We start from the raw sequence: 23,300 nt of genomic DNA, 5'->3' as shown, positions 1-23,300 counted from the left end.
ATTCCCGCCGAAAAAAGGAATGAGAGGGTTTGCTGGATGCTCCTCACATTCAAACTCTGTTTGGAGTGTGGGAAATACCAGGACTAATCGAAGGGAAAGGAGCCAATATGGTGGCCTTTACCACATTGATCGCACGGAGGCGCATTTTATTAGAATGGAAGTCAGAAGATCTGCCAAAAATATCTGCCAAATAAACCTGAGAAAATGAATTTACTTTGAGGGGCGGGGGAGAGAGAGAGAGAGAGAGAGAGAGAGAGAGAGAGAGAGAGAGAGAGAGAGAGAGAGAGAGTGTAGCGCCAGGGGAGGGCTGGAGGGTTTGGGTTTGTAGGATTAGTAGTGACCTTGTTATGTTCAAGGAAGGAAGTTATCCTCTCCCCTCCCCCAGTCTAGAATTGATGTTTGGTGGTGCCCGCTCCTCTCCTCGTCATTCTGTAATATATTACTGCTGTCTGTTCTGGCCTCGAGAAGAGTTTAATTTATGCTGGAGTGTTGGTCGATTTACACTGTAATTCTGGGAATCTTGGGATACAGTTTTCTTCCTTCTGTCATTTTGTTTTGAAGTTCTTGGTATGATGTGCTGTTCTAGTAGAGCTACAACACTGGCATCTACCTGGCAACATGAAAAATTATCCAGGTATGTCCTGTACACAAGAATTGGGACAAATCAGCAAAGTGATGGAAGGAGTCATCAACAGTGCTATCAAACGGCACTTCGTCAGCAATAACCTGCTCATGAATGCTCAGTTTGGGTTCCACCAGGGTCGCTCAACTCCTGACCTCATTACAACCTTGGTTCAAGCATGGACATGGACAAGAGCTGAATGCCACAGGCGAGGCGAGAGTGACTGCCCTTGACATCAAGGCAGCATTTGACCGAGAATGGGATCAGGGAACCCTAGCAAAACTGGAGTGAATGGAAATCAGGGGAAAAAATCTCAGCTGGTTGGTGTCATACAAAGGAACAAAAGGAAGATGGTTGTGGTGCTTGGGGGTCAATCAACTCAGTTCCAGGGCATCGCTGCAGGAGTTCCTCAGGGTCGTGTCTTAGGTCGAACCATCTTCAGCTACTTCATCAATGACCTCCCTTCCATTAGAAGGTCAGAAGTGGGGATGTTTGCGGATGAATGCGCAATGTTCAGCACCATTCCCAACTCCCCAGATAATGAAGCAGTCCATGTCCAAATGCAGCAAGACCTGGACAATATCCAGGCTTGAGCAGACAAGTGGTAAGTTACATTCTCGCCATACAGTGCCAGGCAATGACCAACTCCTACAGTAAAGCATCTACTCATCATCCCTTGACATTCAATGGCATTACCATCGCTGAATCCTCCACAATCAGATCAGAAACTGAACTGGACTAGTCATATTAACACTGTGGCTACCAGGGCAGGTCAAAGGCTAGGAATTCTATAGCGAATAACTCATCTACTGCAATGGAATACTCTCCACTTGCCTGGATGAGTGCAGCTTCAACAAGAAGCTTGACACCATCCAGGACAAAGCAGCCTGCTTGATTGCTCCAGATTCCACAAACTTTCAATCCCTCCACCACCTACCAATAGTGGCAGCTGTGTGTACTATGTACAAGGTGCAGTGCGGGAACTCGCCAAGGTTCCTTAGGCAGCACCTTCGAAATCCATGACCCCTACCAGCTAGAAGGACAAGAGCAGCAGATATCTGGGAACCTCATCATCTGGAGGTTCCCCTCCAAGTCACTCACCACCCAGGCTTGGAAATATGTCACCGTTCCTTCAAAAATCCTGGAACTCCCTCCCTAACAGCACTGTGGCTGTACCTACACCTACCTCAGACTTTAACGGTTCAAGGCGGCAACTCACCACCACCTTCTGAAGGGCAGCTACGGATGGGCAATAAATGCTGGCCTAACCAGCGACACCCATATCGCGTAAATTATATATTTTTTAATGTAGGCCTGTGATGTTGCTTGCATCCTGTTTTGGTGCAGACAGGTCCTATATACACGAAGGGAATATGTTGAGGATTGTGCCCTGATTTATCCAGTCTTATTTGCTCCCATTCTTGCGATGACTACTGTTTTGTGTTGTACTTGGATACCTATGGCTTGTATTTTGTAAAAATTGAAAATTCAAATAAAAATAATTTTTATAAAAAGGAGAATAAATATTTCAATCACTTGTTAATGGGGGGGGGGGAGGAAAAGTGAGATAATCTACTGTAGAAACATAGGAAACCCATTAGATTCTTACAGGCTTGGGCTTGATTTTATACTAGTGTAAAGCAAAAGGAGTTTAAACTGCTGCCTCCTAGTGGTCTTACACACAACAAAGGAATATCAGTTATGGTTTTTATTTTGCATTGTCACGGGGTGAAAAGCTCATTTCAGCAAGGAAAGAAACACAGTATAAATGCGGCATTAGTTTGTGCTAGCGCCCCATTATATAATCTGCCCTTTTCATTTGCCCCAACATTTAAATATTAAATATATTCGCAACATACACCCAAATGCATGTCTCTAACACCCCACCCCCAAAACAGCCCATGAGCATGTTAAATTATTTATATGTATAACGACCTTTAACATTTTTAAAGTTCATTAACATTCCCATTTATCAAAAAAAACAGAAGGTCCCACTTTTAAATAGTCAAGTGTGCTGGTATGCGGTTACATGTGATTTGGTATATGAATTCCCTCCAAATATTTAAAATATTGATAAATGCAGCTAAAATTACCTTAATGAAATTAATTTCATCTTTCAGATTTTCGTATCTTTGTTCTAGGCAAGAGAATTCTTTCACAAGGTTCTGATAATGGAACCGTTCTTCCTCAAATTCCGTATGTAACTGATGACTCTTCAATGCCACCTTCAGGGCAATTTGATCTTTAATACACAAAATAAAACCTTCCCATGAATTGTATGGAGGGTGGGTGGGGGAGATGGGTGGAGGCTCAGAGGCTACGAATCCTATGGCGCATAGCTCACCTCCTGACCCCCCAAAGCTTGCCCACCATCTCCAAGGCACAAGTCAGGAGTGTGATGGCTCAGGAGTGTGATGGAATACTCTCCCCTTACCTGGATGAGTGCAGTTCCAACAAAAGAAGCTGAACGCCATCCAGGACAAAGCAGGGCGTGTTTGGTATCCCATCCACAAATATTCACTCCCCCCCACCACTGATAGTACTGTACTATCTACAAAATACAGTGCAGAAACTCACCTCAGCTCCTTAGACAACACCTTCCAAGCCCTCAACCACTGCCATCTAGAAGGATAAATGCAGCAGATACCTGGGAACCCCACTACCTGGAGGTTCCCTTCCAAGCCAAAGGAGGGACTCACTGGGCGGAATTCTCCGACCCCCCGACGTGTCGAAGAATCGGCGCGGCGCGAATCGCGCCACGCCGCCCGACACCGGGACGCAATTCTCCGCAATGCGCCGGTCGGGGTATGCGCCGCCTCTCCTGCCCAGGCCGGCACGCCGATTCTCCGGCCTTCAACAAAAAGCCGAGTCCCGCCGGTGCCGTTCTAACATCTCTGAGCCGGCGGGACCTCGGTGCCGTTCTAACATCTCTGAGCCGGCGGGACCTCGGCGTTGAAGGGTCCGCGGCAGGGGGGGGGGGCTGCGTCGTAGCCTGGCCCGCGATCGGCGGGCCTGCCTCTCTGCCCTCCGGCCTCCTTTCCTCCGCGCTGGTTCCTGTAGCCCTGCGCCATTTGGCGTCAGGGCCAGCGCGGGGAAGAAGGCCACTGCACATGTGCAGACCCTGCGGCGCTGGGTTCAGGCCGGGATCGGCAGCTGGGGCAGCGGAGGCTGTTCCAGCGCCGTCCTATCCCCCTGTGGGCCGCAGAATGGGGTACCGGAACGGGTGCCGGCGCCGGAGTAAAACACTCCCGTTTTTACTCCGGCGTCGGCACTTAGCCGCCCTTTGGGAGAATCCCGCCCACTATCTCTGCAGAGAAGCTAGCTAAAGCTCATTAGAAATGGGAGGCAATTCAAGATTGTTTTATCTTTGGGATGAGCATTTATACAGAATTTAAGAGATTATATAGATGGGGAGGGAGTGGGCATTGGATAAAATGAACTAGATCTGTGGCAGCAATATATATGATGAACTTGATAATCTTTTCTAGGTTCAAGCTTCACAACTTTAACCAAGAAAAAAATTCATATTTGGTGCTATTTTTAGTGCTTTAATCCACTTAATACTACACAAGTGTTCAGTTCGTAATACAAATTTGCTTTACACAAAATGGTGCTGAGAACGGAATCTGTCAGGAAAGCATGTCAAAAAGGAATACCAATGAATTCAAAATAACCTTCTTAAAAATACCTTCAATATTCTTTGACTGCTCCTGAATATATTTATTAAAAGCTTCTTTTTCAGCAGCTAACTCAGTTTTCTCCTTTTCAAGAACAGCAAGACGCTGAAAAAAATTTTAATAGCTTCATCATCAGGGACATTGAAAAGCTGAACCACAAATAAAGCAGCGTTTACAACTTTGATATAGGAATGATATTTTTGAAAATATCAGATTAGTTATGTTCACCTCACAGTATGAATGCACAGTAGCAAAAGTTCTCATTTTAAATTATGCTTGTTCAAACCTGTTAAAAAAAAAATTAGCATTATGCCCGGTGCACATAAAGTCAGCCTGAAATAGGTAAAGGAATAAGTCAAAATAAGGAAAAACCAAGTTTTGCTTTATTGGAAACTGCTTAATGGTTTGTTTCGCCAGAAAATAAAGCAGAGGGGTGATTATTCTTGGTGATAACAGTATAGCTAGTTTGAAAGGGGCTATTGTCAGATATCACCTCTGCAGTAGTGGGAGAGCAATTGGATAAAATAACCACACTCAAAACTGTTAGGATTTCCATTTAACCTTGCTTAATTAAGATGCCTGCTGGAACGCACATATATAGAATAGAAGTACCTCTGTGAATCCCTATGGTTCAATTGCATGATATAGAATAAGAACAGCTAGACCCGAAGGCTTGTTAACAGCGACTGACATAAATAACCGATAATAGAAGAAATGAAAATAATGAAACCTTTGCAAGTTAGCTTTGAAGGCCAAAGGTATAATGTTTTTAAGGAGAATGAAGATGATCAGCAGGAACAACGCAAGATCAGGAAATGTAAAGACCTGGATGATCAAGGCAAGAAGGCTCAAGAAGTTAATGGCAAGTGGTCGACATTTAGGGCAGGCTTTCATACCACAATACAGTCGAAGCATTCAACATTTTATTGGGAATTTTGAGAAGTAAATCTTTCGAGGGGAAAGGTCAGTCAATAGTAACCAGATCCACCTCTGAAAAACGTTATAAAGCAAAGTTCTTTGGGGGTCCTCGGTGCAGTAGGTGATGGGAGATAAGTTTGAGTCAGAAATAAGTCAGACCAGGTGACAATGACAGATTCCCTTTTCTAAAGGACATTTGTGAATTAGCTGGATTTTTTTTGAAGATGGCAGCTTATGGTTGCTTTAATCGTTACCAGTTTCTTTCCTTTTTAAAATAAATGCTGAATTGAAAGCCTTAAACTATCATGGTGGGGATTTGGACACTTTCTTTAGACTAGTCCATGACATAACCAAGACACCACTGCACCAATAAAAAAGATCTCATTCCACTTTGCACTGGAATTTATGTTTTTGATCAGAATTCATTCATTGTTACCTCTAATATTGTTCAAGTGATAAAGCTTCAAGGAGCGATTCTAACATTTTTTGCATTTGCATTGAACAATATGTCTAGACCCTTAAAAGATTTACATTTAAAATGTCATATTAAAATAGGGGCAGCAAGGTAGCATTGTGGTTAGCACAATTGCTTCACAGCTCCAGGGTCCCAGGTTCGATTCCCGGCTTGGGTCACTGTCTGTGCGGAGTCTGCACATCCTCCCAGTGTCTGCATGGGTTTCCTCCGGGTGCTCCGGTTTCCTCCCACAGTCCAAAGATGTGCAGGTTAGGTGGATTGGTCATGCTAAATTGCCCTTAGTGTCCAAAATTGCCCGTAGTGTTGGGTGAGGTTACTGGGTTATGGGGATAGGGGGGAGGTGTGGACCTTGGGTAGGGTGCTCTTTCCAAGAGCTGGTGCAGACTCGATGGGCCGAATGGCCTCCTTCTGCACTGTAAATTCTCTGAAAAAGAAATCTTAGCCAAATAATTGCTTACCTGAAAACATTACATATAAAGTATTAAAGTCATTTATCATCAGATTTTGGGAGTAGATTCCATAAGGCTGGCTGAAGAGACTAGAATGCGGGCATTTTATCAACAGGTTCAGAGATCAGCTTGTTGTGTAGACAGACAATATCACCTGATGTAAAAATGACCTTACATTGAGTTTATATTGCCAGCTAAGAAACCTGTCAGCCTCAAGATTCCAAATAGTTCTTTTCACCCTTACAAAACATTTGCCACATCACTGGGAAACCAACTATGTAGCGATTGTTTGGAGAAGGGTCAATTATCAAAATTGTCATGAAATGGCAATAAAAGATTGATGCGCTGGAGGAGTGCAATAGCATTGTAGTCGGCGTACTGGACTAGCATACCAGAGGTCCTGAACTCGATGGAACGTTGTGGATTCTGAACTTAATCAACAAACCAGGAGTTTGAGGGATGGCACCGCTACCAAATTCTTGTAAAATCCCAAATGTTTCACAAATGCCTTATATAATCTAGCCTAGTGGCTTAGCAACTCAGTTGTCACAATATCCATCCAGCACATCAAATGGCTCACAACAACTGGGGCAATAAATTTGACCTTGCAACTTGAAGCAGGAAGACGTTAAAGCTGTTTTTGATTTTAAAAATTACTATTAATGTCAGCCCGCTACCATCAGATTATATGCATCATTCATTTTAACTAGGTGAATCATTTCTCCCAATCAATATTTCCTTCACCACAACCCATCAGGTCAAGGACAGGGATAGGAATGAAGGACTAACAGAAAAACTATCCTGCCAATTAAAAGAATCGCTCAATAGCCCAGCATAAACGGGGATATCAACAGAATTCCATGGCATTTTTAAAAATCAACTTACCAAAACCAAGATTGCTGCTAAACTACAAGTGCAAATCCTGCTATTTGTAAACAATGGGAATTCTGTGGGATGCACATGAATTACCAAATCAAAAAATTAGAAGGGGAAAACGTTATATAATCCTACTTGTTTCAGTAGAGCTAGCTCCCCAGAAGCTTTAACTTCAACATCTCTTCTGTCCAGGTGTGCTCTCGCCAGTTCCTCTTGGAGTTTTGCAATACGCTGCTGCAGATTCAAGATTTTAGTTTCTTCCGTACTACACCGGAGACGCTCTATTTCATTCTTGAGTTTCTCCACCTCACTTCTATGGGAAACGGCAAGTGTGGTCACTTGCTCCACCAGCATTTTGTTCTTCTTGCTCTGAAAATAAATTTATAAACAAAGCATTACCTTGCTAGCTCACATCAGCTGGGAGGCTGCTTCAGATCTAGGAACATCAGCTGTTCCTGCTTGGTCAAAAAAAATGGCAAGTTATAATGGAAGGAAAGTTTAATACACATCATTTAAAACACTGCTCAGTTATGTTAATTGTGTTTAAATCAAACAAATATTTAAATCAATCATTTGAATCCATCTTTGTGATTGAATTATTTTGTTTTTTTACAAATTTAGAGTAGCCAATCATTTTTCTTTTCCAATTAAGGGGCAATTTAGCATGGCCAATCCATCTAACCAGCACATCTTTGGGTTGTGGGGGTGAAACCCACGCAGACATGGGGAGAATGTGCAAACTCCACACCGACAGAGATCCAGGGCTGGGATTCGAACTAGAGTCCTCAGCGCCACATGCCGCCCCCGTGATTGAATTATTGAGAGAACTACAAATCAGGAAAATCTGAAATAGAGATCAGTCAACGTGCAAGGAAAAAAGATTGTATTATAATTTATGTGCATGCCCTCCAGCAAACCCAACATGATCAAGAGTACAAACTAAATCATAAGCTCTCTGCTCTTTACTAATACTGAATTGCCTGTTATGCATTAATTAGTGATTAAAGCCTATGGAGTCTAAACAGATCACAGGCTGAGACTAGTCATGTGATCGGTTTAGACAGTTGCTGATTGATCTCCTGTAGGTTTTCTAGGCTATGTTGGTGTCCACTTTGAATACCATGCAATAGATACCGTGTGTTTGTAAGCAAATGCAAGTTCTGGGCTGATAGGGTGGAACGGTGGCAGTGGTTAAGCACTGCTGCCTCACAGAGCCAGCGACCCGGGTTTCATTCCGGCCTCGGGTAACTGTGTGGAGTTTGCACTTTCTCCCAGCGTCTGCGTGGGTTTCCTCCGGGTGCTCCAGTTTCCTCCCCTAGTCCATCTTTTTGCAGGTTAAGTGGACTGGCTCAGGTAAATTGTCCCTCAAGTGTTCAAAGATTAGGTGGGTATACAGGGAGTGGGCCGAGGTAGGGTGCTCTTTTAGAGAGTCAGTGCAAGGCCCAACCGGCCCGTATGCTTCAGTGGAGAACGTAGAGTCTGTACTTCATTGTTTGGAGAGTTTGGGCATCATTAGGCCTTTGCACCAGCCATTAGAACGGATGAAGGCCCAGAAGGTGGCGTTTAGGAAGGTGAAACTGCAATTGCCCTCTTCAAGGGTGTTTGCATGAGTGGGTGGCCCAGTGGTCCCCGTAATGAAGCCGGATAAGACAGTCTGTGTCTCTGCGGAGACTATAAATTGGCAGTGAACACTGCTTTGAGGTTGGACCATTATCCTTTATCATGCATCAAGGATCTGTAAGCAACATTGGCTGCCGGTGACTGTACATTTACAAAATTGGACACGAGCAATGCTGGTCTGCAGGGAAGTCAGCTCAACGAATCAGTATGCACAATCTGGGTCGCTGGGCGGTGCTCAAATGTTATGAGCTGGAGCTCGATAAGTCATCACAATAGTACGTAACGATCAATACACACAAGGGACTAGTACACCTGGCTTCAGTTCACAGTATTGCACCGCCCCTCCAGACACTGTCATATTACGTGTTTGTAATATGTTGTTATTCTTTTGCTTGCTTCAGAATGGTCTGATGGTTGTAGTTCAATGAAACTATCAGTCTTCAAATTAAGGAAATAACATTTAATGAATAATGAATAGAAATATCAATGAGTTTGTTCACTCTTCTAAAACTATAACTGATGATTAAGTAAATAAGTATAAATAATGTTTAACTACACATGCCAACTAAGCTATCTCTCTAACACTCAGTTGTTAACCCTTTACAGACCAACAGATACACAGATCACTACAGACGCCACCGAGCTTCACTCTTTCTGTGGGCTAGTAAATTACTTTTAGCGATTTATTCAAAATCTGGCAATCGTCCTGGCCCCCCCCTTCACTTGCTCCTCAAGAGCACCAGCCACGAGGGCAGCACGGTGGCGCAGTAGGTTAGCAGTGCGGCCTCACGGCGCCGAGGTCCCAGGTTCGATCCCGGCTCTGGGTCACTGTCTGTGTGGAGTTTGCACATTCTCCCAGTGTTTGTGTGGGTTTTGCCCTCACAACCCAAAAATGTGCAAACTAAGTGAATTGGCCACGCTAAATTTCCCCTTAATTGGAAAAAATTGGGTACTCTAAATTTATAAAGAAGAGAAAAAAAAACCACCAGCCGTGGGAATGGGGCAAGGCCCAGGATGCTGGAAAGTGAAATGGCAGTTCTCCCCTTCAGGGGTATTGAAAAATTTAGACGTCATTTTACGTCACATGCGATGCTTCGCCTTACGGGATTCGGTCTTATCGGATGAGCGATGGCCGTGAACGCCCGATTGACTTTGCCTCCTGGATGCTGGCTGCAGCAGAGAAGAAAATATGTCCAGATAGAGATGGAGGCTTGGCAGTTGTGTTTGGGGTTAAACGGTTTCATCAGGACATCTAGGACCGCCATTTCTTTATCTTCACGGATCACAAGTCATTGCTGGGCTTCTTCTGTGAATCAAAGGGATCCTGCCAATGTCGTCTGTGAGGATTCAGCGCTGGGTCCGGTTATGCTCTTTTGAGCACCACCCAGCGACCCAGAATATGTATGCTGATACGTTGAGCCGTCTTTCCCACAGGCCGAATCGCAACCCCCACCCCCGTCATGGAAAAAGCAGTTTTGGTCCTGAATTTTAGGGATTCCTTGCCCATCACTGTATAGTGTATTCGTGACCACCAATCCCACCCTTGCCAAGGTGCAGCATCTGGTGCTATATGGTGGGCAGTATTGACAGCTACCAGGGGAGTTGAAAGCATTCTCCTCCAAGCTCTCGGTGCAGACGGTGGGAGATGGTATCCTCCTGTGGAGCACTATGGTTGCTGTTCCGACAAAGGGCCAGACAACTGTGTTAAAGAATGATCACAATGGGCATCCGGAGTGTCCAAATGAAGACGCTGGCGAGAAGTTAGGTCTGGTGACAGGGTTTGGACGTGTTGAGGTGTTGGCCTAACAGTGCTCAATCGACTAAGAGCACCAGAAGCTCCCTGCAATGGCATCCATGCACACCGATTTATCTTGTCCACTCCTGGGGTTGATAGTCCCCATCCTGGTGGACGTCCACTCAAAATAACTGGAGGTCCACAGAATGGAGATGATCATCTCCCGGGCGACCGTTGAGCGATCGCACATTTCATTTTCCACTCACTGAATCCCAGAGGTGCTCGTGACAGATAACGGGACCTTCTTCCCAGAGTGCCGAGTTTGCCGCTTTTGTGAGAAACAATGGGATTCACAATGTCCGTACTGCCTCACACCATCCAACATCCAATGGCTTGAAGAGAGGGTCGTGAAAACTGTTGAACAGGGGCTAAAGAAATGAATTTCGGGCTCAACACGGTGTTTGTTCATCACTTCCAACAACGTGTTGGCTCTCCAGGATTGTCGTCCACCAACAAGGCCAGTCTCTGCTGTTCGGGTCTGGGGGGGGGGGCAACTAATGCGAGGGCATTTGGATCACATTCGCTCACTCAGGTTACTCCTTCATGAGGTTCCTCGAAAGAAACCAGTCCTGGTTCCTCTGGCCCCATTGCCAAACCAGTCTGCTGCGACGCCTCCGGTCTCGCTGTAAAATCTGCACACTGTTATTGCATATATTTTGTGATGCCCCACCATGCAACTAACAATGCAGAATCTTTGACTCTACTTTTCGGTGCAAAGTAATTTTATTTGGTATCTATTGATCGATTATAACAGAAATTCTTGTTACAGAATTTACAAGGATCTCAGTTCAGCCCTTGCCTGCAAAAGACTGTTTCGAGAATCAGATTATCCTTAGTAACTTACAGACGACTTGAATTCAAAATACAATAGCAGTAACGGTTTCTTGGCATGAAGCAAGACAGCTGCGTAGGTTAAAATAAATCGTAGAATATAGACTGCTAGATATTAGACAGAAGGTAGCTTCTAAGCAAAAAGTATAGGATGATTCTAGAATCGAAATAATAGCCTAAAACTATTACCTTTAAGGAATTTATCTGTCTAAGTCAATCTATTCATGCCCCTGTAGCATACTGATTGGTTTGGGCGGGTCTTCGATACATTTGGTTCGTTGATTGGGTTGTCAATCTTCAATACGCAACATTATAATCAGCCATGTTGCTTCTGTGAATTCTTTAGTGAGCATTGGTATGCAAAATCTGTTCTCATCATTGACTGGTATGTGCTTCATCTCATGATTCCTTCTTTCGGACAATGGAAGGCTCATATAAACTCTAATGTCAACCTGACCTTCATTAGAAATGTTGCATTTGTTTAGCTCGTTGCAAGCTGTTCCTTGCAAACAGTTATCCATTTTGCAGAAGCAAGCAATGTCCATTTTGGAAAGGCAAGCAATATCCATTTTGCACAGTCATGATGGAATCCATTTTAAATGGTTTCTGATTGAGCTTATTTAGTCAATTATTAATTCAACATATTAATTAACCCTCTTTTAACTAAAAGAAATAGCTAGTTTCTTTCACTCTCCCAGTGCCAACATACCCGATATTGCATCTTCCGACTCAGAAATGGAGACGGAGACATCGGAGGTCTGGGGCGCTGATCAGCTGCCTCCCGTCGATCATTCACCACAGCATTCCTGTTCACCAGAACGGTATATGCCGATCGATCCAGTGGGTCTGCTCAATGACGAATTGCCGGGGCCAAAAAGAATCTGATGTCCTCTGCCTGCTCCTGCGCTGTTGGGGTTTTTTCAGAATTAGAGGGGGCGGTGGGCAATGGAATAGCATGCACAGGGGCTACAGGGTGGGAATGATCTTTCCCGTGCTCCTTGAAAAATACAAACTCCCCCGCAGTGGGGTGGGGCATCTCTAATGACCTCTGAATATAAAAAGGTTGCCCAGTAACGCACCAACCAGAGAGAAATCTGGTAGGAATCTACCAGGTAGTGTATGTATTTGTGCTATAAATAATAACTGTGTTCCTTTCATTATACTTGGTGTGAACTCCTATGTCCTTATTAAACCAAGGTCAGTTTTAGAAATCTTATTCCAACCCAACAAATGGAAATTAACTCAACACCATCACAGGCAATTTTTGGCTAAGTCTGTCATGTACAAGGTCAAGAACTTGTTTTGAGAATAACATGCTATTTTGTTATAATATTCACATTGTGCCCTCCATTTCATCACAGATCTTCCCATTTTCTTACTACCCACTCTTTCCCCATTTGCCTCGCTTACAACCAATTACATTTCTAACTGTTCCCATTCCGAATGAAAAGTTATGGGGCTGGATTCCCTGTCCCTAGCACCACGTTTCTCGGCAGTACACGGTTCACTGGCGGCAGGATTATATACTCCTGCCACTTATCAATGGGATTTCCCATTGAAGCCACCCCACGCCGCTGGGAAACGGCAGTTGTGCACTGCCAGCGGGAAAAGTGGAACGCAACGGCCTGTGCATTCCAGCCATGGACTCGAATGTCTGCGATGCGGAGTATTTCTAGCATTTTCTGATTATATATGAAATTGATTACATCACAATTTATTGCAGTAAAGGTCCTTTATGGCTCAGTTACTTAACTTTTCCCTACCAGCCATCTTTGACTTGCTGACCTCAAGGGCAGCTTAGTTGCAGAGTTGGGTAGGAATGTTTTCTGGCCTTGGTCACTAAAGAATTGAAACACTAAGCCCTGCAAATTTCAGCTCGACATAGGGCTAACAGAAACCTATTTGTTCATTAGTCCAGCTGGGATTTTTAAATGCCTGACAAGTGGCCGATCAATTCGCTTCAAAGCTTAGTTTGAGAATCAATATTCAGAATTTTAACTGACCGGCTGTAGTTTTTAAACAACATTTTGAACTGGTCAAGAGCGTCAATTGGCAACCTTTTATAATCAGGCTGACCAGTGAAGAACTGACCAGGTGCCAACCTCAACTTGGACCTTATAAATCAATTAATTTTTTTGCCTCTTCAACCTACTTTATATTAATCCTCGTCAGAAGACATACCTTTTCTGAACCTCTTTCTAGAAATCGGCAATAAAGCATTGTCTAATCCAAATAATGCAGAATTCTGCTCAATGTATATTTTAGCTCAGTTTGAACATGGGAACATAGGACCAAATAACGGGCTACTCTTTTTTCTTTCAAGCCCACTTTGTCCTTTGATATGATCATGGCCGATTTGATGGAGGTCTCAACCCATTTTCCTGTCATTCCCTTGTCTGTCTGAAAATCAAACTGTGCCTCAAGGTTTTATGGGAAATCGCCAGGATCTGATACTGTCAAAACCTTACCCTCGTTTTTGCCATTTATGGCCTTGATTGCTGCAATGCTCTACTTTGGCCATGCTTCATAAACTGATTGGATCAAAATGCAGCATATGCATATTCTATCCTGCATCCGTCTGTCCCACACCAGTGTCCTCAGATGTGCATTTCACAAGGCCAAATTTACGCATACATGTGGATCCCCAAATATCACCTTACCTGATCATTCACTTTGCATTGCAGCTGAAAGATCTTGTTTTCCATTCCTTTGTTCAGTTTTTTGTAGTGCTCAACTGAGCGTGCTTCAACCTTCAGCATCTTAAATTGGCGATACGCCATCATTCGCCGGTAACAGCACTGCAAGTAGATGACTGCATGCCGAATTCTTTGAAATCGCAAAAAGGTTAACCATCCTCGTACATATTTCTGTAGGACAGTAGCCTTTTGCTCCTGGACCATCTAATTCAAAACAAGTGTATGCATCTTTAGTAATGCTAAACAATAGCTTCCTTCCATATGCCCCCAACGTTTCCACTCGTCCACAGAAAGCTTACATGTGTCATGCTCTTCAAAGGTGCAAGAACTGTGAAAGCAAGCACTTTTTAAAGAACACAGCTGGACAATATTGACAAAACTCTTTTTGCCTCCAACATACACGTTTGTGAAGATATGGCAAGATGAGAGACTTGCATTGATATAGCACCTTTGATGATGGCAGGGTATTCCAAAATGCTTTACTGCCAATAAAGGTACTTTGGCAACTTAGCCACTGCAGCAATGTAGGAAATCAGCAGCTAATTTGCACAGCAAGTTCTCAAAAAGCAATGTGATAATGATCAGGACACGAAGGGCACAGGGTAGCAGGATCAACTGAGACCTCAAAGGGTGGCCAACCCTGCTCTTTGAGAGTTACCCTAGGCCAAGCCAAGGGTCATATGCTCAGGATGGCCAAACTTTTGGGTGATGACAGATGAGTTGGAACCGCAAGGGATAATGGCTGCTTACGGGAAGGGAGTTGGAAAATCACCTCATGAATTATTTTCCCTTTTTATATATTGCTCATTGAGATTAAAAACAGGAGGCTCTTGCTAGCACCTGAAGGAGGAAAGGAAAGCAATTGACTGCAAGGCATGGAGAAATGAGCAGAGGCCCTGCCCTTGGCCGGATCACTACCGACGAGAAATCATATGCCATTCTTAAAAGTAGCACCATGAACCTTTTTACATTCAGTTGTGGGTATGGCTAGCCACGGCTTCTGTTTCAACAGTTCAGCTAAAAAACAGCACCTACAACAGTGCAGCACAGAAGTGTCGGGCTGGATTGTCTGCTCAAGGGCTGGGACTTCGGACTCAGATGAGAGCAACCAACTAAACCACTTCAGCATAAATTATTCACAAGGTATCACAGAACATACAGTGCAGAATGAGGCCATTCGGCCCATCGAGTCTGCACCGACCCACTTAAGCCCCCACTTCCACCCTATCCCCGTAACCCAATAACCCCTCCTAAACCTTTTGGGCACTAAGGGCAATTTATCATGGCCAATCCACCACCGGAAACCGGAGCACCCGGAGGAAACCCACGCAGACACGGGGAGAACGTGCAGACTCCGCACAGACAGTGACCCAGCGGGAAATCGAACCTGGGACCCTTGCGCTGTGAAACCACAGTGCTATCCACTTGTGCTACCGTACTGCCCATGATTTATCAGAATAAATCATTTTCAAAATTGAAGATAAACAATTACTAAAATTCTGTAGACAAAAATAATTCCACAAGGGCGGCATGGTAGTGCAGTGGTTAGCCCTGCACTCATGGCGCCTCATGGCACTGGGGACCTGGGTTCGATCCTGGCCCCGGATCACTGTCCGTGTGGAGTTTGCACATTCTCCGTGTCTGTGTGAGTCTTGCCCCCACAACCCAAAGATATGCCGGTTAGGTGGATTGACCACGCTAAATTGACCCTTAATTGGAAAAAAGAATTGGGTACTCTAAATTTTTTTTTTTTTTTTTTAAAACAAAAAAATAATAATTCCACAAAGACTTGCCTTGCGATATATGTGTCTTGTGATCATGCCTTTTGCATAAGCTTGAATAGTAATTGCTGCTGTACGGATGAGTACATACAGCCTCCTCACAGTGAACATTCTGTATTGTCTCTGTATAATTATGGCAGCCCTCGTCAGTCTTAAATGATCAACTCGGCTAAAACACAAAAAAAATTAATTAGAAAATACTGCAGATGCTGGAAATCTTAACAAGAATAGAAAATGATGGAAAAACTCGGGTCTGGCAGCATCTGTGGAGGGAGAAAAAGACTTAGCATTGAGTCCAACATGACTCTTCTCCAGTACTACGGCAATAGAAATATGATGGATTTTATGCTGTTGGAAGGGAAAAAGAGAGCAAGAACAGATAGAAAGTGAGGGATAAATTATATTTATGTGCCCTTCACACATTCATGATCAAGTCTACATGCAGAGTATAACAATATGTATGACTTATGGCAAATTAGCTAATAATGTTTGGCTCAAGTTTGCCCTTGTGGCATTATCATAACTGCAGGGTTAATGAAGTGTCTAGAGTAGCCACTAGAGGGAGTTACAAGTGATGCTAAGTCTTGGAGAGTGTGTGTGCAGGAGTTAGCGAGAGAGAGTCAGAAGTACAAATAGTGAGAGAGAGATCAGTTTATATCGGTATTAAGATTTAGCTGTAGAGGAGTGTAGTTTAAATGTTAATAATCAATTGTGTATTCTTTAAGAGTGCATGTCGAATCTAAATTCGTAGTGTTAATAAATTTGTAGCTTTGTTTAAGTTCAAGCTATTTTGTGGTCTTTGTGTTGCTTATTTCAGGATGGTTGATGTTCACAAAGAACACTACAACCCTTACATTGCAGGATATGTGAATCCAAAAAGATTAAATACATATCCACTGGAGGAATTAAACTTTCATTTGTAGAAGGAATATCTGGCAGGATCCAACGCATGTCAGTTGAAGGAGGAAGTGCGATTGACAGAAGAATTATTTCTAAATCAGACATCAAAGTGTCCATGCACTTGGTATTAACACGGAGAATAAAAAAAGTGTATAAATGAGGGATCCTTGCATTTTGGTGCCAACATGTGCGCCACATCCGTCTCGCAAAGGTTGTTAGTTTTGAGGCAGCAACACCAAACAAGTTTCATCATTGCACAATGCATTTTGTCTTTGCTGATGGGATGCTCTGGCACGTGACTACACTTACTGCTTTGCTAGGAGTCTACGAGAATATTTCTGGATGACAATAATGGATCTGCATATCTGCTGATATTTTCTTCTTTGTAGCCAACCTCTCATCATCTTCTGTACCATTATGCAGGCAGCTCGGAGTTGGTTTGCACGGAGCTTTTCAAGATAAGCTACTTGTCCTGCAGAAAAGAAAATCTTGGTCTTTCCAAATTTATATCGGTGTTCATCCTGTGAATATGAAAAAGCAATGATTACGTTCCTGCAACAAAAACATTCCAAAATCACCAAGACCGGTCATTGGGCAGCACAGTGGCAGAGTGGTTAGCACTGCTGCCTCACAGCTCGAGAGACTGCGAGTTACAGTGCAATATCTCTCGTGATTTCGACAGGTGCTATGCTTGGGCTGAGAACAATGGAAACAGGCAAGTTTGGTTGGGGGACCTTCTGGCACAAACTAAACAATCTCAAATGAATTCAAGAACCACAGAGAAAAATATGACAAATGTCAACTATAGAGGGCAATTATCCACTTTTGGAATGGTCAGAATGACTTTTCAGCTTACATTTATTTATACTTCTTTAAAATTTAGGGTACCCAATTATTATTTTTTTCCAATTAAGGGACAATTTAGCGTGGCCAATCCACCTACCTTGCACATCTTTGGGTTGTGGGGTGAAACCCACGCAGACATGAGGAGAATGTGCAAACTCCACACGGACAGTGACCCAGGGCCGGGATTCGAACCCGGGTCCTTAGCGCCGCAGTCCCAGTGCTAACCACTGCATCACATGCTGCCCCAAGCTTACATTTATATAGCACCATTCACACCCACTGCAGGCTGCCCAAAGTATTAATCATTCAATGCAAAACTTTTTGAAATATAGTTAATGTTTAATGTAGGGACCACAGTAGCCAATTTACCCACAGCATGCTCCCACAAACAGCAACATTTGTGACTATGATTTCTGGATTTGCTCAGGACACTAACCCTACCCCACACCCCAAAACAGCACCCTCCCACCCCCCTCATCAAAATAGGAGGCAGACAGTGCCTTGGTTTAATATCTTATCCAAAAAATGGTACTTCAAACAGGACAACATTCACTAAATTGCACAATTGTCAGCCTTGATTTTTGTGCCCGAGTTCAGAAGTGGGACCTGGAGCCACAACCTTGTGATTTAGGGGAGTACTATCACTGAACCGCAGCTGAAACATCAGGAAATGTATATCTTCCACTTTAATTTATATCAACTATTCCTCTCCCGCAGACTGCCAGAACCAAGAATTTAAGGCAGATTACAAGAGATCATAGCGGAGGGATTGCTAATTTTTAAAAACCTTCAAAATCCCTCCAATCTGCACAAGAAATGGAAACATAGGGCGGGATTCTCCGTTTCTGAGGTTGTGTTGATGCCGATGGAAAATCCGTGGACTTTCACGACGGAAAGATCGACACCACACCGGCACTGATTCCGCTACTATTAAGGGGTTAGCACCAGGATTCGCCAGATCCATGATTGACACTCGGAAGGCTGACAAGCTGCAGCCACACATACACATTAACACTCCCTCTACACACTTATCCAAGCCTAAAAGATGGCACTGGTTGTGGAGTGTGCCCATACAGCCGATGGGTCATCTGGGGCCAAAGGGCGGCCAGAGGGGTGTCCTGGGTGGACACCTATATGACCCATGGCACCAGGTTCAAAGTGGTCTGTTAGCAGTGTGCGCAGCTGCATGGCTGCCTTGCTGGCTGTGGCAATGATGCTCTGTGCCTGTCCACCCCAATTCCACAGCCCACCTCCTGGCCACCCCTCACTACTCACTCCAGCCCTGGCAGAAGCCCCCTGGCCAGCGGCACAACTGTCGGCACACTATGGCGATGTTAGACACCTTCCGTACCCCCTCGCTCTCCCTCAGCAGCCGCCACGCCGGTTTCACGATTTTTAAAAGCACAAGTGAACCACGCCATTGGGAACTCGGCCCATCGGAGGCAGAGAATCACAGAGGCCCTGGAGAGTACCAGGTCGGGCCCGCTAATAATATGAAATGAAATGAAAATCGCTTATTGTCACAAGTAGGCTTCAAATGAAGTTACTGTGAAAAGCCCCTAGTCGCCACATTCCGCCGCCTGTTCGGGGAGGCTGGTACGGGAATTGAACCGTGCTGCTGGCCTGCCTTGGTCTGCTTTAAAAGCCAGCGATTTAGCCCAGTGTCACTGTATGTGGAGAATGAAACTCATTGACACCGTTTGAAATGACAGAATCGCGATTTGGCGTCGGAAGCTATTCACCCAAATCACATTACCCGATTTTGGCTTTGACTAATGGAGAATTCCACCCATTGTCTTTGGGATTTCATGACCTTCCTGAATATTTCTATACATCCGGAGTTAGTGGATTGATAAAACGTTACCCACAATGATAAACAGATTGAACAGAACCATAGGATTCCTACAGGGCAGGAGGCCATTCGGCTTGTCGGGTTTGCACCGACCCTCTGAAAGAGCACCCTACCTAGACCCACTCCCCCGACTTAATCTCATAACCACACCTAACCTACACACCTTCGGACTGTGGGAGGAAACCGGAGCACCCGGAGGAAGCCCACGCAGGCATAGAGAGGAACGGAGTGTCTCCCATGGCTGGAATGGAATTCTGGTGCTTGGCGCTATGAGGCAGCAATGCTAATCACTGTGCCACCATGCCACCACAATGCTCCCAAATATAAATTGCTCCGATGTCAAGGGGCATCAGGAGAAGCAATTAACAAAAGTTCAATATTGTAATATTAAAGTCAGATCGAAGATTCGCTCACTTGCCAGGGAAATTTGCTTTACTTCCTTTGTTTCAGAAACAAAACATTTACAAATAGCTGCTCTGATCAAAATCCAATTTTTCCAATATAAAAAGGACTTACTTCCCCACCCCGCACTTGCCCTCACCCCAATAGTAACAATGCCCTTTAAGCACGTCAAAGATATGGTATTGTAGCTTTTAAACCTTGATTAGATTTTCCAGCACGTTTTTACAGGTCTGTTTCTTGGTCGCTTGAATGTCATTTTTTCTCATCAAAACTCTGTAGCGGCTAAAGAATTCGACATAGGTCCACCTAAAATACAAAAAAATGACCATTAGGAAATTTAACAAAAGTCAACTCATTATAGAATCATAGAAAATGTTACAGTGCAGAAACAGGTCATTCAGTCCCAACAAATGTCACTACATCCAAACAATCACATTTGATATTGCCACTGTGATCATCACCTTTCCACAGTGAAGAAAGCTATACTGGAATTGTTTGGTGGTCATGCACAGGCTTCCAAATGTTAGAAGGAAATGGGTACAATCCATTTACTTTGTAGTAATCATTATATTCTCTTCTCAGCCTTTTGCATGTTTATATTGCAATCTCTTTTCCTGCCCTCCAATTAAAATACAAATCTCTTGTGGCGTTGCTCAAATACACATTTGAATCGAAGTTTTGTTTTTGAACTCAGATGTTCGTTTCGCTCACTTTTTGTAGTAATTTGGAGCCTTCAGAAAGACCACACCGGTCACAAGGGGCAAAAAAAAAAAATTATATTGCTTTCATAATTTAATACAGCAACTATGGCCCCATACCAAATCTAACAGCATCTGGTGTATAGTTAAACTTCCACATTTAGGATGTTTAAAAACTCTTTGCAAGGTAAGTTGCTTAAATGCAAGCCAGTAACAACATAAGCAAGGAAACCGGGCATCTGAAACCTCCGTAAACAGGACAAGCGATTGCGCTTCTTCTTAATCAATCATGTTGAGGGATTACCAAATTCACAGCACAAGCACAGTGCAGGAAGTAATCTGGAGTGGGTGGATTCAATGTAAAATCAGGTACAGAAAGCAAAACAGGGTATGGCCATCTAAAATGGCCGCCCGCAAAGGATAATGGGAATTGTGGTCAGGTTGGGACACAGACGATACACAGCCTGTGTATTGTGCAGAGGAAACCAGACCGACACAGAAACTTGCACTTGCCAAAGGTCAATCACCGATTTCGCCAGGACAATGGGACACAGATTGAAACATAGCAGCAGTAACAGACTCGGGGGCGCCTATTTACCTTATTTGGGAGTGCCTACATGCCTTGGACAATAATAACTAGGACCCGCCCAGCTACCAAGGTACCCACCCCTAATTGGCCAGAATCGATTAGGGTGATCAAAATCCTATCGATCCATTGGATCCCAGGTTGGGACCGCCCAAAAGATCGGAGGATAAGAAGAACTGCGCAACCAATATTCTGTCTCTTTTTGGACCGGCCTCTGCCCCACGAACTGCAGCACATCGACCAGCCAAGTTCAAGGACCCGCGATTGCTACCTGAAGAACGAGCCGCAGCCTAGACGTACCTGACAACTTCCAGCCGCCACACGTGGGGATTCAGACAAAGGCCTTGTCTAACCTGCGCCGAGCCGGTCATTTGAAAGTTAAGTAAAGGTCATTTAAGTTGTTAGGGGGTATAGTTTAATGTGTAGCCGCATGTAGATTATTATGCATAGAACCGAGCCTGTGTTTAATAATAAATAATAATTGGACTAATATACTGGTTGTGTGGTCATTTGGCGAGTACACGGAACATACTCATGTCTTACGGTTATTATAATAAAGATAAAAGAGCAATAAGGGGTGAAGAAGAATTGATTTAAGAACTTAAATCTTACATTTGTAGATCAACAAATAAACCCTGAAGGAATGAGACACCACATTTGCAGTAGTTAATTTTCAGTACCATAGGGGTTGACTTAAGTACCCTTTTCAGGATCTGATTAATGTGAAGACAGACATCGTAAAGCCCTGATCCTTCATGGCGAGTTTAGGTTGTATCTACTGCTGAAGTACAGCATAACATTGGATCCATTCCAATTGTAAACTTAGTGAATAAAATGCTATTTCCACGATGGTGGAGGGACACATCTTGGATAGTAACTTTTAAGACTCCCATGTTTAACCACATACATCTTCTCACCTAAATCAGCAAGTTAAATTGGTACCACTGACAGAAAATTATGGCCCAGATGAGGAACAACCAAGGTTAAGCACTATAAAATGCATATAGTGTTGCTGGTATACTCATGTATTCCATAGACCTGTTTTTTAACTATCAAACATATGTATGCACATATAGTAGCAATCTCATACTATTTGAAAATTGCACAAACTAGAGAAGCTGAAATACTAAAGTTTGCTCAATCACTCAGCACACCGAAATTGGCCAGATATCTAAGGTTGTGAAAGCACTATCCAGGGCAGAAAGAGTTATGGCACATACAAGAATATTTCAGAAGAGAAAAATTAAAGAAATCGAGCACCGAGTTCTCCTCCTTTTGAACCACATTCAATGCATACAGACCTAGATGGATATCCAGCAGCACTGAGGCGGATTGTTTCAAGAACACCACAGGCTCTTAATTGTTGCACCACTCGGTTTGGATTAAACCTGCAGCAGAAATTCCAATCAGTAGCCATTAATTGCAAATGAAGGCGTGTAAACTTCAAATACTAAACTAAAAATGAGTTTTTTTGCATTGCTTTCCTATAAATCAGTATTTTACAGTTGGTCATCCTTCAACTCTTTTTAAAACTCCGAAGGCTGTCTGTTCATTTCTGCCTTCCAGTAGTCAACACTGCAACTGGGTAGCACAGTCACATTAGAAATCATAAAAACATACAGCTCAGTAGGAGGCCATTCAACCCATCGTGTCATTGCCAACTCTTTGGTGGAGCTAACCTATTAATCCCACTCTCCTACTCATTCCCCTATTTAACAGCAAAGTTTTCCCCTACAAATATTTACCCAACTCTCTTCTCAAAAAATTACTAATGAATATTTTCCTCCCGCTTTCGGACAGGCACACTCTAGATTACAACAACTCTCCATGCAAAATGACGTTTCCCCATGTCGTCTCTGGCTAATTGCCGCAACCGCCTTAAATCGGTCACCTCTGGTTCTCAACCTTTCTGCCACTGGAAACGCGTTGAAATACTGTAAGACAAATCGATTAGGGTATAGCGGAACAAACCAGCAGCTTTACAGTAATTGTGCTCTGAGCCTAATCGGATAAATACTTTCCCTCTAATAAAATTGATCCCTCATTCGAATGCCTTCATACCATCACCCACACCACCAAATTAATGAACCTCGTGCAGTTGCATAATTTCAGTTGTTAAAGTCAATGCTCAACGATCATTGTAAATACACACTGATCACAGTATCATTGCTGTCTTTAAACTGAAACATTCACACTTCAGAAATAACTGCAGTCAGATACATGAACAGTAATGACTATGCTTCAACATGTTGTAGCCTCCCTTCATGTATCAAAAG

General features: G+C 43.6%; 1 protein-coding gene across 1 annotated transcript in view; it reads right to left on the bottom strand.

The window, feature by feature from the left end:
- The window catches only part of LOC140395772 (unconventional myosin-Vb-like), a 156,199-nt gene that overhangs the window by 47,872 nt on the left and 85,027 nt on the right, over window positions 1-23,300 (bottom strand). The window contains exons 17-24 of the mRNA XM_072483929.1: window positions 22,326-22,412; window positions 19,938-20,046; window positions 16,950-17,161; window positions 15,753-15,909; window positions 13,924-14,163; window positions 7,153-7,386; window positions 4,311-4,404; window positions 2,716-2,864 (exon numbers count right to left, since the gene is read on the bottom strand). Of these exons, the coding sequence (XP_072340030.1) occupies window positions 2,716-2,864; window positions 4,311-4,404; window positions 7,153-7,386; window positions 13,924-14,163; window positions 15,753-15,909; window positions 16,950-17,161; window positions 19,938-20,046; window positions 22,326-22,412 (1,282 nt within the window). The remainder of the gene's footprint in view (window positions 1-2,715; window positions 2,865-4,310; window positions 4,405-7,152; window positions 7,387-13,923; window positions 14,164-15,752; window positions 15,910-16,949; window positions 17,162-19,937; window positions 20,047-22,325; window positions 22,413-23,300) is intronic.

Source organism: Scyliorhinus torazame, chromosome 18 (assembly GCF_047496885.1).
Source record: "Scyliorhinus torazame isolate Kashiwa2021f chromosome 18, sScyTor2.1, whole genome shotgun sequence".
NCBI lineage: Eukaryota > Metazoa > Chordata > Chondrichthyes > Carcharhiniformes > Scyliorhinidae > Scyliorhinus > Scyliorhinus torazame.
Note: the sequence above shows the minus strand (reverse complement) of the source record. Positions and strands in the feature narration are given on the sequence as shown.